The sequence below is a fragment of the Dendronephthya gigantea genome, unplaced genomic scaffold (genome assembly GCF_004324835.1).
Source record: "Dendronephthya gigantea isolate DGI-Jeju-01 unplaced genomic scaffold, DenGig_1.0 000107F, whole genome shotgun sequence".
NCBI lineage: Eukaryota > Metazoa > Cnidaria > Anthozoa > Malacalcyonacea > Nephtheidae > Dendronephthya > Dendronephthya gigantea.
This window is the reverse complement of record NW_021163117.1, coordinates 433847-448558: the sequence shown is the minus strand read 5'-3', so window position 1 is coordinate 448558 and position 14712 is coordinate 433847. Positions and strand designations below refer to the sequence as shown.

The following is a 14712-nucleotide window of genomic DNA, read 5'->3' as shown; positions in this document are numbered from 1 at the left end:
CTTTCAGTTGTCACATATTCTATCCAAATCTCATTTGTCGCACCAAAGATATCCCTAGCTACACTTTTGGAATTGACAGCACCTTGTGAAAAATCAAAGTGCCCATTAGCAAGTGCTTGCAAATATACGTAACAACGATCTTTTTCATAAGTCTTAAATATTCCTCTCTCATAGCTAACTTTACTATTTCGGAGAAAAAACGTGTTGAATGAGGCCCCAATAAATATCTTTGGAAAGTTTAGAACGGTACGTGCCAAGATTTCGCTTAAAAAAAACTCGCTCAATCATAAAAATTTTAGTTTCAAGAAGTTTATACCAACATGCACCAACCAATGAAATTCCTCTACCTCGCCAGCATCGACCAAATATTCCAAACCATTTTCTAAAGCGTACCTATTCTCGGCTGAAATTTGGAATTCTAAATTAGACTTTAAAGCATCTATCTCGCAGAATTGTTTCTTACAAGCACGCCAGAGACGTCTTTTGCCGTCTTCAACATCTGCAACGAATGCATGTTCTTCATAACCGTTCAATGTCAGCCAATCCCATAATGACTTATGATAAACAGTCAGACACCCATCGTAAACTGGAAGAATCTCTGACATTAGGTCAAGAACCGCTTTACGTATTTTAAATTCGTCTTTAGAGAGACCCATGCATGTGAAGAGAACTTTTATTGGAAGGGGCTCCTTAGAAACGGCAACGACATTGATGAAACTGTTTAAGAGACATGAGGTATCTTGCTTGAAATGTTGGAGGCCTATGTCTAAACGTTTGAACTGTTTTTCGTAATATCCCGAAATACCGTTGGAGATGTAATCACTTAGGTCGGGTTCAATTCCCACGCCCTTTTGTTTCAATTCACTGACAAAATAATAAGCGTACAAAAACGATCCCTCACATTTTGACAAAACTGACCTTATACTATTATCATCAAGATTAGGTAAACTATGACGAACAAAAAACTCTATGTCGTGGTTGTGATCTTTGTCATCAGGACGGATTTCCCACGGGTGAAGATGTTCAAGAATCTTTCGTACTTGTAGCTCTGGTCGACTTGAAATGAATATCTTAATCCAATCAGGCAGTTCACAAAATCTCTCAGATATCAACTCCAATAATTCACTTTTCTCGTTAGTTTTGCTCTCGTCCAAAGCATCAACGATTATCAACATTGGGTCGTGTCTGTCTAGGGCATGGAGGGGGTCGTTCAAAAGAACACGAAATGCGTCTGACAGCGAGTCACGAGAATGCTCACGACGAAGAATTTCTGTTAGTTTATCACGAAATCCTTCAACATTATCACACATTTGACTGGCAAGGGACTGGAGGATTCTCTGAGGATTGCTGGAATCAGAATCTCGAAAGTCACAGAAATGGTGAGCTGCGAGTTGACCACGTTTTCTAAAAAGCTCGCAAAGCTTTGCAGACAAAACACTTTTTCCAACGCCTGGACCTCCAGTTAAGATCAAGACCCTGGATTCTTCACTCCCAAACCAACTTGAAAGTTTATCAAACAACCACTTTCTAGTGCCATCTTTAAATTTTCTACTAAGGTCACGAATCTTTCCAGCAAAGTTAAATTTAGCCAGTTGCTCGACATGCGAGGGATAAACATTTTCAACTTTCTTAGTTAATTTGACTACTTTACTTTCAACATCGTTTAATTTTGACATGAAATCATCCTCTTGTTGTTTCCACTCTTTTAATATTTCAATATAACTTTCTTCTTCAGGGCTAAGAGGAGCCACCTTTAATTCATCAATAGCATTTTGAGGAATTCCCAAGCTGACTAACGGAACAGAAATTTCTTGCCACAATGTTTCAAACGTTACGTCGTCCAAACCAGCAGTCGGAATATGACCATAGACTTCATTTCTAAACATTTTGACTCTTAAAATATTTGCAGATATAGAAGTATCGCTGACTGGAGGCATCACATTCCATCCGGTGGCTGGTGCGGACAATCCACAAATATTTCGGAGTAGGACAGTCAATAGGGTAATATCAAAGTTTTTTGAATCTGGTGTACCAGATCTTGGGAAGAGTAGATCCCATTGCGAGGCTTTAATTACACTGTATCGTATTCTCTGTAAGGTCTTCTTGTTTGCATTCAATACGGAAGCTAAGGTGGAAGGTGGATGCACCGCATGCAACGCATTTCTTAAAACTTCTCCACCTTTATCTACCAACAAATGACATACCCTTGAATAATTAGCTTTGCCTTTCAATGGATCCATTGTTGTCTTTAAATCTCAACTTCACAATCCCCTAAACCAGAGACACAGTCAGGATAATAATTCTTATAATACTATTATATAAAGGATGTTGTATGGTTTATGAATTATAAGCTTTTTAAAGTGATATAAACACGTAAAAAGCGTTTTCACTTGGATTTGCGTCTCGTGAAAATATGGAGATCTAACTCATTTTCACTAATCAACTAGCCTGTGCACAGACGTAACGGTCCCTCATAAATTACGTCAATGCAAAGGCTACTAATCTACTGGAGATTTGGGAGTGCTAATAAGCACCATTTTTCAAATATTAAGAATAATTAAATAAATTGATTTTACTTTTTATAATATTCAAAAGATTTTGAAATATTTAACAAAAAGCTACAAAAAATCTGTAACTGTAAATGAGGACGCACATTAAAAATTCTCTTGTGCTACAGCTAGATATGTTGGAAAGAATGCTCCCAACTATCTAAACATTTTCTGGTTACACTGGTATCAAACTACGTGGAAACGGGGACTTAGGTACAACACATTAGTGCAAGTTACGCTCGTTTAAGGCGTCGAATTTTTTATGTGCCAAATCCAGTGCAAAATTAACTTAAGGCAAGACATACGCCTGTATTCAAAAAGCTCACTCACACTCATACTCATTGAGTGTGACATATAAATTTCGTTAATGCTGTTCAATGAGAAAGTTTTTTCTAAATAGATGGAAAGATATAAGGTAAATCACTGAAAATCAAGCCCCTATTCGGCTGGAAATACCGCCATTGAAACGTTATGAGAAGATTAAGATCTCCCACTCAATGAGTTTGAGTGTGAGTGAGCTTTTAGAATACAGGCGTTTATCTCATTAACATTAGGTTCGGAACATGAATAGTCGATGTTTGAAAGGGGCCTCATTCATTTCTACACCATATATATGCAGTAACTTATTAGGGTTTGTGGGTTTTAGTATTGGGCTCTGCGTTTAAAATACTCTTGAACTAGAATTGTTACTCGTTGTAACAGCTAAGAACGAATAGGTTATAATATGGGAAAGAGACAGTAAATTTCAGTTATTTAAAAATAATATAGGACACACTATATAAGTTTTCCTCTCATGTTTGTGAATGGTTTAAATCGTATCTTACTCACAGATGCCAAGTCACCGTTGTTTATAATAAGCAGTCCTCTGTAAAAGCTGTGAATGTAGGGGTCCCACAAGGAAGCATTCATTATCTATGTGAATGTGAACAATTTACCAAATTGTATCAAGTCATGTAATATTTCTATGTATGAGAATGATATTGTCGACTACTTTTCTTCTGGTGTTTCCATCGGTATCAATGGGACAATGTTGATCGGTTAGATACTACATTTAAATACCTTGGAATTACAATCAACAAAAACGTTAAAACATAAGCGGGTCAACGTGTAATTCGAAACGTATTTTGAAGAAGACACACGGCATTCAAACAATTGCAAAGGGCTTATCGATCAGGCGATTGTGCGTGATGAGGATGCAAGTTTTCCAGGGATGATGAACTGGGATGGAATTCTTAGTTTTTATCGCTTAAATAACTCACAGAATGTGCCAATGCGAAGTCTAATTTTACTCGAGTCGAGACATGCATACCCTGACCAATTTCAATACCTATGCTCTAGTAACACTCTGTTGTCTAGATGACATTGGTGTAGAGTTGATTAATAGAGGCCATTGTATAAAATAAACGAACGTTTTTCGCCGATATTTAACCACAGAGATAAACAAGGCACGTTTAGCTGATCTATTTATTGTATACTTTATATAGATCACGTAAAACTCTACTAGCTATAGGGAGCTACATTAAACCGAACTTTTACTATAGATCATGTAAAACTGTATACTAGCTGTAGGAAGCTTCATTAAACTGATTTTTTACTATAGATCACGTAAAACTGTACTAGCTGTAGGGAGCTACATTAAACTGATCTTTTACTATAGATCACGTAAAACTGTACTAGCTGTAGGGAGCTACATTAAACTGATCTTTTACTATAGATCACGTAAAACTGTACTAGCTGTAGGGAGCTACATTAAACGGATCTTTTACTATAGATCACGTAAAACTGTACTAGCTGTAAGCAGCTACATTAAACTGATTTTTACTATAGATCACATAAAACTGTACTAGCTGTAGGGAGCTACATTAAACGGATCTTTTACTATAGATCACGTAAAACTGTACTAGCTGTAAGCAGCAACATTAAACTGATCTTTTACTATAGATCACATAAAACTGTACTAGCTGTAGGGAGCTACATTAAACTGATCTTTTACTATAGATCACATAAAACTGTACTAGCTGTAGGGAGCTACATTAAACTGATCTTTTACTATAGATCACGTAAAACTCTACTAGCTATAGGGAGTTACATTAAACTGATCTTTTACAATAGATCACGTAAAGCTGTACTAGCTGTAGAGAGCTACATTAAACTGATCTTTTACTATAGATCACGTAAAGCTGTACTAGCTGTAGGGAGCTACATTAAACTGATCTTTTACTATAGATCACGTAAAACTCTACTAGCTATAGGGAGCTACATTAAACCGAACTTTTACTATAGATCATGTAAAACTGTATACTAGCTGTAGGAAGCTTCATTAAACTGATTTTTTACTATAGATCACGTAAAACTGTACTAGCTGTAGGGAGCTACATTAAACTGATCTTTTACTATAGATCACGTAAAACTGTACTAGCTGTAGGAAGCTTCATTAAACTGATCTTTTACTATAGATTATGTAAAACTGTACTAGCTGTAGGGAGCTACATTAAACTGATCTTTTACTATACATCATGTAAAACTGTACTAGCTGAAGCGAACTACATTAAACTGATCGTTTACTATAGATTATGTAAAACTGTACTAGCTGTAGGGAGCTACATTAAACTGATCTTTTACTATAGATCACGTAAAACTGCACTAGCTGAAGCGAACTACATTAAACTGATCGTTTACTATAGATTATGTAAAACTGTACTAGCTGTAGGGAGCTACATTAAACTGATCTTTTACTATAGATCACGTAAAACTGTACTAGCTGAAGCGAACTACATTAAACTGATCTTTTACTATAGATTATGTAAAACTGTACTAGCTGTAGGGAGCTACATTAAACTGATCTTTTACTATAGATCACGTAAAACTGCACTAGCTGAAGCGAACTACATTAAACTGATCTTTTACTATAGATCACGTAAAACTGTACTAGCTGTAGGGAGCTACATTAAACTGATCTTTTACTATAGATCATGTAAAACTGTGCTAGCTGTAGAGAGCTTCATTAAACTGATCTTTTACTATAGATCACGTAAAACTGTACTAGCTGTAGGGAGCTACATTAAACGGATCTTTTACTATAGATCACGTAAAACTGTACTAGCTGTAGGGAGCTACATTAAACTGATCTTTTACTATAGATCATGTAAAACTGTGCTAGCTGTAGGGAGCTTCATTAACTGATCTTTACTATAGATCATGTAAAACTGTACTAGCTGTAGGGAGCTACATTAAACTGATCTTTTACTATAGATCATGTAAAACTGTGCTAGCTGTAGGGAGCTTCATTAAACTGATCGTTTACTATAGATCACGTAAAACTGTGCTAGCTGTAGGGAGCTTCATTAAACTGATCTTTTACAATAACTATAGATCACGTAAAACTGTACTAGCTGTAGGGAGCTACATTAAACTGATCTTTTACTATAGATCATGTAAAACTGTGCTAGCTGTAGAGAGCTACATTAAACTGATCTTTTACTATAGATCACGTAAAACTGTACTAGCTGTAGGGAGCTACATTAAACTGATCTTTTACTATAGATCACGTAAAACTGTACTAGCTGTAGGGAGCTATATTAAACGGATCTTTTACTCAGTAAATTATTCGCACCTTGACTCAGAGAACTTCTCACACGAGTTGAATAACTTTGAGTTGTCCTCGCTGTAAACACTCAACCAACATTATACAACATTGTGTATAAGCGAAATAATGGTAGATCTCCTCCTAAAATTATAACAGAAACAATTATAAACAAGGATCCAGATGAAATGTTACACACAAAACAGGCACATCAAATGTGGTTCAGAAATTGAGTGTTTTCATTATATTAGTATACAAGAAAATGTCGAGCCAAAGAGCAGTTTTACTGAAATATGTAAAAAGACGTCATTGTTGAAAATCTCCAAAGAAGTCTAATTTTCCGCTACGCTGCTCCAAAATCGTACAATCTTGGACTGTATATAATTTTACATTTATTCAGGAGTAAACACTTTAAAACAAATGACGCTCTAATACACAACTAACTTACAACAATGATTTTAACCTATATTTATAATAACAAAACAGGATGCCTGCATGTTATGTTTTTCTGTAGTTTTCGCTCCACTACAACCCACATTTGCGTCCGCTTACGTTATTATGTGGGACTTTGGTTTCGCGGCTGCTGCTACGTGCTACCTCAAAACCTCCATTTGCTATGCTATATGATACTACACTATTAACATTTACATAATAATTCCTTTATTAACAATGCATATTACAAATTACGACCATAACACTATATTTTTGCGCATACTATGTAAATGACTGTTTAATTTTGGTTGGTATACTCAACCATGCGTTAACCTAAATTCTGGAACAGTTGTTAATATTTTTTGGGCAACATATTTGACAGTTGGTGAGCCCCACTTAATAAAAAGTGAGTTTAAGATGCACCAAATCTACGACGCGGACGTGGCATGAAAATTGCTACTAGTGTCAGTATTGACAGAGCCACTATATCATTTCATATGCTCTACAAAGATTATATCAATTCAATATACTGGAGTGCGGCAATGAGAAATTAGTGAGTTTTATTGATATTATTCTGACACTTCACATGATATTTCACGAGACCAGGCAGCTTCAGCTTTTGTGTGATATACAACGAAGAAATAATAAATAATGACAACAGTCAATCTGTTCGGAGCATTCATAAATGCATATCTATAGATATTCGCAATATTGCTGTGACATTGCTTCATCTATTTTGTTGTATTTTGAGAACATGGCAATCATAAATGTACGACATCAGTTGTGATATTGCTTCAGCTTTCATGTTGTATTTTGAGAACGGAGGAATCATAAATATATAAATATTTAATATATATATATTCGCGATAAACTTATAAAGTATATATTTAGTTGTGACATTGCTTCAGACGTTCAGCTTTTATGTAAAGAACGGAGCAAAAATATGTAAATATATAAACGTCACATTTTTTAACAGTTCGCAGTTCGAGTATATGCGCGGTTTGAGCCGTTTAGGCTATTCCAAGAGACTTCTAAGTTTATTATTGCGAAGCGTACGCCGTACGGTGTCATATTAGTAAATTCGAGTTAAACGAATGTTAAATAAGGTAATTTCCACTCGTACAAATGTTACCAATGGTAAGGTCATTTGGCGTGCATGCGTGAGACCGTGCTCAGCAGGAGAAATTCCAATTAATAAAAATCGCAGCATGACACAATTGACGACACGAAAACTCTTACAACATTGGTACAATTTCCTTTTTACCATTGGTATACGTTCATGTTCGTATTCACAACACGAAAATATAAACTACCAATGATAAAATAACTTAGTCTATTGCAGTATTGGTATATTTGCTACAATATTGGACATGCGTGGCTGATTTAACAACGATGCTTATATATATTAGCATGCATTTTAATTTCTTTGTTGTTGTTTCGTTGCTTCGCCAAATTTCCGGCGAAACTTTGCAAAAACCTCTTTCGCACTGACTTTCCTTTTATATATTTCCAATAGATTCAATCTCATAGCAATGTTGCTTGAAGATACTTGCAGAAACTGCAGCTTTATATTGTTCGATTGTTTCACCGTCACGTCTGTTAAACTAAAAGCGTTCGTAGGTTTCATTTGTTTCAACGATAAGAGTCTCTTCAAATTTCTTTATAACTTTAGCTAAATCGTCTTTACCATTCCTAACCGTAGAATGCATTCTTGAAACATTCCCTGCGGTTTGGGTAATCATTGTCAAAAATAATGCGGTAAATAATGCGGCAGTACTGAGCATAAATCTCCCATCCTCGACAAAATTTTTTCCAGTTAGTCGCCAAATTACCAACTTTCTTAAATTCTTAAGCTTATGTAGAATTATCCGCACAACCATAGTATTTCTAGAATATGAAATTTTCGCTTTACCTTCGACTTTCACGATCAGACATTGCTTAGTGCGACTGAATGTCTTACCGAGTAAAATTAAAACAACGCTGTTCACAATCCTACATCGGAAATCTATTCGGTGGGTTTAACATAATTACATTTCAAAATATGAGCTTTCTTATGTGAACTTCACAGCTTCTAAATTAAGAGTGACTAAACATTACGTCTGAATCTGGCTAAAAACTTAACAAAAAGCTCGCCTTCCATGCATGATAAGTATCGCAACAGCTAGCAATCTAGTGTTTATTTAAAATATTTGACCAACCAAAGCCTCTCTGTAATCGTATATATAACCTTGAATCTGACAAGAAGAATCTTGTCTACAATTTGATTTGCTCGTGAGTGGAGAAACAGCCAACATTACATGACAGACAGTTAATGTTGCACAAAATGACGCGGACATAACTGTGCATCTTGTTGATGTGTGTGTTTTACCTGAACACTGACATCATGCTTTCAAGCAGCATTTATACCCATGGGTAAGCTAGTAAATTGTGTAATAGATTGAAGTATTCATAATATACCTTTTTATTCCAAGTACAAGAGCGAATATAAGAAATCTATTAAAATATCGTTTTACCAGAAGAAATATGACGAACTATTTATTTGTTTTTTGATCGCATCATTCATAAATAACAATTATCAAACCAGTGACAGTTTACTGTCTGTTTGAAAATTTCAAATATTCCTTGACGTGCAGCTGAAATTTCTCAGTTTTCCTGACTTATTTTTAACCTTCACTGCACGGGGTGAGTTAAAACTGGTTTCCACTTACACGTTTTTTATACCCACGGACTTCTAAGTTTATTATTGCGAAGCGTACGCCGGCGGTACGGTGTCATATTAGTATATTCGAGTGTAAAGGAATGTTTTATAAGGTAATTTCCATTCGTACGAATGTTCCCAATGGTAAGGTCATTTAGCGTGCATGCGTGAGACCGTGCTCAGCAAGAAACAATCGCAGCATGACACAATTGACGATACGAAAACTCTTACAACATTGGTACAATTTCCCTTTTACCATTGGTATAAACTACCAATGATAAAATAACTTTGTCTATTGCAGTATTGGTATACTTGCTACAATATTGGACATGCGTGGCTGATTTCAGCAACGATGTTTATATATATTAGCATGCATTTTAATTTCTTTGTTGTTGTTTCGTTGCTTCGCCAAATTTCCGGCGAAACTTTGCAAAAACCTCTTTCGCACTGACTTTCCTTTTATATATTTCCAATAGATTCAATCTCATAGCAATGTTGCTTGAAGATACTTATAAGTAATAGCACGGCTTTGAGGTCGATTAGCGATTAAATGTCCCCGAAAGCCGAGGCAGGTTTAGTAAGGCAGGTTTTATAATATTATGGCTACTGAGACAATAGGAATACTTTTATAGTTATTCGATGTGCTGGGAGATAAATAAATAACAAAGGCGGATATTTGGCATAAACATTAGATAGGATTAGTTACTAATCGTCCCTAATGTATATGCATCGGGTTATTAGTCGTTGGGCCGCCTGCGGCGCCAACGACTATAGGTTTCGGTATTGGTAGTTCACAAAATGACAAATTACGTCATTTAAATTACGTAATTTTTACGAAATAAAATTCAAAATCAGTGGCGACCATGTTATGAAACATACACAATTTATAGTTTTGTACGCACGCCAACTATAGCGTATTGTAATAAATTTTTGTTCAGTTGTGTTTTTTCTTTTGGGATTTAAGATTCCCCATAAAGTTATCACGACGTTTCACTGCCGTCTATGAAGCGTGTAGGTTTGTACATAATTTTCATTTTGGTCTTTTGGAACGTTTCACTAAGGGCGCTTATATATAACTTATAACTTATATATAAGCGCCCTGGTTTCACTGCCGTCTATCAAGCCTGTAGGTAGGTTTGTACATAATTTTCGTTTTGGTGTATCTTTTCTTTTTGTCACAAATAGATATGCCCAACGGCTACACGCTCGAGAGAGCGTCTTGTTTAGTTGTTAATCGGTACTAGTAAAACAAAGGATTTCTAAGCAGCCATGATATTATTGCAGAAACTGCAGCTTTATATTGTTCGATTGTTTCACCGTCACGTCTGTTAAACTAAAAGCGTTCGTAGGTTTTATTTGTTTCAACAATAAGAGTCTCTTTAAATTTCTTTATAACTGTAGCTAAATCGTCTTTACCTGATTCCTAACCGTAGAATGCATTCCTGAAACATTCCCTGTGGTTTGGATAATTATTGTCAAAAATAATGCAGTAAATAATGCGGCAGTATAGCATAAATCTCCCATTCTCGACGAGATTTTTTCCAGTTGGTCGCAAAATTACCAACTTTTTTAAATTCTTAAGCCTATGCAGAATTATCCGCACAGCTATAGTATTTCTAAAATATGAAATTTTCGCTTTGCCTTCGACTATCACTATAAGACATTCCTTAGTGCGACTGAATGTCTTACCGAGTAAAACTAAAACAACGCTGTTCACAATCCTACATCGGAAATCCATTCGGTGGGTTTAACATAATTACATTTCAAAATATAAGTTTTCTCATGTGAACTTCACAGCGCTTAAATTAACAGTGACTAAACATTACGTCTGAATCTGGCTAAAAACTTAACAAAAAGCTCGCCTTCCATGCATGATAAGTATCGCAACAGCTAGCAATCTAGTGTTTATTCAATATATTTGACCAACCAAAGTCAGCCTGTAGACTGTAATCGTAACCCTGAGTTTGACAAGAAGAATCTTGTCTACAATTTGATTTGCTCGTGTATGGAGAAACAGCCAACATTACATGACAGACTGTTAATGTTGCACCAAATGACTCAGACATAACTGTGCATCTTGTTGATGTGTGTGTTATACCTGAACACTGACATCATGTTTTCAGGCAGCATTTATACCCATGGGTAAGCTAGTAATTTGTGTTTCCTATTAATAGTTTGAAATATTCAGTCTCGGTATAGGTCGTGTACTAGATTGGTTTAAATCATATCTTGAGAAAAGATCTCAACGTATTTGTATCAACGGTTGTGAATCTAGATCATTTGAAATGAGGTATGGTGTTCCGCAAGGGTCTTGTCTTGGTCCTTGTTTGTTTGTCATCTACGCAAGCAAACTGTTCACCATCATTGAAAACCATCTACCTGATGCCCATGCATTTGCAGATGACTCGCAATTATACATTTCATTTAAACCTGGATCCATGGTTGAAGAGTCTGCTGCGATTAAGGCAATGCAAGATTGCATTATAGACATCAGGAAATGGATGCTGGCAAATAAACTGAAACTGAACGATGACAAAACAGAGTTTATCATCATTGGAACAAAGCAACAGTTGGCAAAAGTTAGTGTAGATTCACTGCGCATTGGGAATGAGATGATCAAATCATCTTGTGTGGTAAAGAATCTTGGTTCCTGGTTCGATACGCAGCTGAAAATGGATGTGCACATCAATAAATCCTGCAGAGCAGCATTTTTCCATCTATGTAATATTAGACGTTGAGGAAGTTTCTCAGTTTTGATACGACACAAATTCTTGTTAACGCTTTCATTACGAGTCGATTGGACTACTGTAACAGCCTCCTGTATGGTCTGCCCGCCAACCAGATATGCAAGCTTCAACGAGTACAGAACTCCGCAGCAAGATTGATCTGTGATATTAATCGGTTTGATCACATCACCCCTGTGCTGTATAAATTACATTGGCTTCCTGTTAGATACAGAATTAACTTTAAAATATTACTCATCACTTATAAGGCCATTAACGGATTTGCTCCTGAATACATCTCTGAACTCATTAAATTGAAGGTTGCAACCAGATATAATTTACGATCATCAACTGCATTGTTGCTTGATATACCGAGATCAAAAACATTAAGGACGCTGGGAGACCGATCGTTTGAAGTAGCAGCACCTACGTTGTGGAACAGCCTCCCGGGTGAAATTCGTAATGCATGTAATATTTCTACGTTTAAAAAAATGCTTAAAACGCATTTTTTTATAAAAGCGTTTTCCTCCATGTTATGACCAGAACAACTTTTATCTAGTTCTGATCTAGATTTATTGTATGACGTTTTGTAAATTAGTGTATATTTAAATTTTACCAGCAAATTTTTACGATACTATGTAATGCGCGAGTGAGCATCTATCTATGTAACACGCGCAATAGAAATTTTTTAAATTAAAAATTAAATTATATTTTCGGTATTATCTTGAATTGATAATCAATTATTGATAAATATTTAAGGGTGTTGGTACGAGAATGTTGAAAAATTTAATAGAAATTAATGATTTAATATATACGCTATAAAAACAATCAAATTAAAGTAAGATACCTTTTTATTCCAAGTACAACAGATCTGATATCAGAAATCTATTAAAATATCGTTTTACCAAAAGAAATATGACGAACTAACTCGTTTGTTTTTTGACCGCATCATTCACAAATAACAATTATCAAATCAGTTAGTTTACTGTCTGTTCGATAAATTTAAATATTCCTTGGCGTGCAGTTTAACTTCCTCAGTTTTCCTGACATAAATTTTTAACTTTCACTGCACGGGTTGAGTTAAGACTGGTTTCCACTTACGCGTTTTTTATACCCACGGAATTCTAAGTTTATTATTGCGAAGCGTACGCCGGCGGTACGGTGTCATATTAGTATATTCGAGTGTAAAGGAATGTTATATAAGGTAAATTCCATTCGTACGAATGTTACCAATGGTAAGGTCATTTAGCGTGCATGCGTGCATGAGACCGCGCTCAGCAGGAGACAATCGCAGCATGACACAATTGACGATACAAAAACTCTTACAACATTGGTACAATTCCCTTTTACCATTTGTATACGTTCATGTTCGTATTCACAACACGAAAATATAAACTACCAATGATAAAATAACTTTGTCTATTGGTATACTTGCTACAATATTGGATACGTGCGGGTGATTTTAGCAACGATGCTTAGAAAGAATTTTAATTTCTTTGTTGTTGTTTCGTTGCTTCGCCAAATTTCCGGCGAAACTTTGCAAAAACCTTTTTCGCACTGACTTTCCCTTTAAATTGATTCATGCAATCTCGTAGCAATGTTGCCTGACGACACTTGCAGATAAATTGCGGCATCTTGCTGGAAATTGGGAAAGCCGTCGCGTATATTGTTGGATTAATTGTTTCACCGTATCTCTCGTCACGCCTGTTAAACTTAAAGCGTTCGTAGGTTTCATTTGTCTCAACAATAATTAAGAGTCTCTTCAAATTTCTTTATAGCTGTAGCGAAACCGTCTTTATTATTCCTAACCGTAAAATGCATCTTTCAAACATTTCCATCGCTTGATTCGCATATTGGTTAATTGCTAACAAAAATGCGTCTTCATTTCTTGAATTGCTCTTCGCATTCATCTAATCGAGAAACTACAGACCAAAACATAAGTCTCCCATCATCAATGAAATACTGCCATAGTATTTCTAGAATATGAAATTTTTGCTTTGTCTTTGGCTTTTACCTTCGACTTCAAGCCTGCATGTCTTGATCTGTATCACTATAAGACATTGCTTATATAGTGCGATGGAATGTCTTCCCGAGTAAAACTAAAACAACGCTGTTCACAATCCTATATTTGAAACCATGTTCAGTGGGTTTAACAAAATTACATTTCAAAATATAAGCTTTCTCATGTGAACTTCACAGCGTCTAAATTAAAAGTGACTAAACATTACGTCTACATCTGGTTAAAATCTTAACAAAAAGCTCGCCTTCCATGCACGATAAGTATCGCAACTGCTAGCAATCTAGTGTTTATTCAACACATTTATCCAGCCAAAACCAGTCTGTAAACGTAACCCTGAATCTGACAAGACGTATCTTGTCCACAATTTGATTTGCTCATGACATGTAAAGAGAAACAGCCAACATTACATGGCTGGCACAGTGTGAGAATTAAGTGTTATATAGTGTTACACAAAATGACTCAACTCAGACCAAGCTATCGATCAGCTATGCATCACGCTGATGCATGTGTGTGTGGTGTGTTCATCATTAAAATATCTAAGATTCTAAATGTTAAACAGTTCATCTAATGTTACTAATATATTGTATTATTTATTAATAGTTTGAAATATTCTCGCCATACATTTTCGGTATGATCTTGAATTGATAATCAATTATTGATAAATATTTTAGGGTGTAGCCGTAGGAACGAGAATGCTGAAAAATTTA

At 35.6% G+C, this 14712-nt stretch overlaps 1 protein-coding gene across 1 annotated transcript; it reads right to left on the bottom strand.

Annotated features, from left to right (window-relative positions):
• Positions 1-284: 284 nt before the first annotated feature.
• Positions 285-2189, bottom strand: LOC114534832 (the record flags this gene model as incomplete). The annotated part of the gene is made up of 1 exon (XM_028556303.1): positions 285-2189. A coding segment is annotated over one exon (1905 nt), but the record flags the coding sequence as incomplete, so codon positions are not given.
• Positions 2190-14712: the final 12523 nt, after the last annotated feature.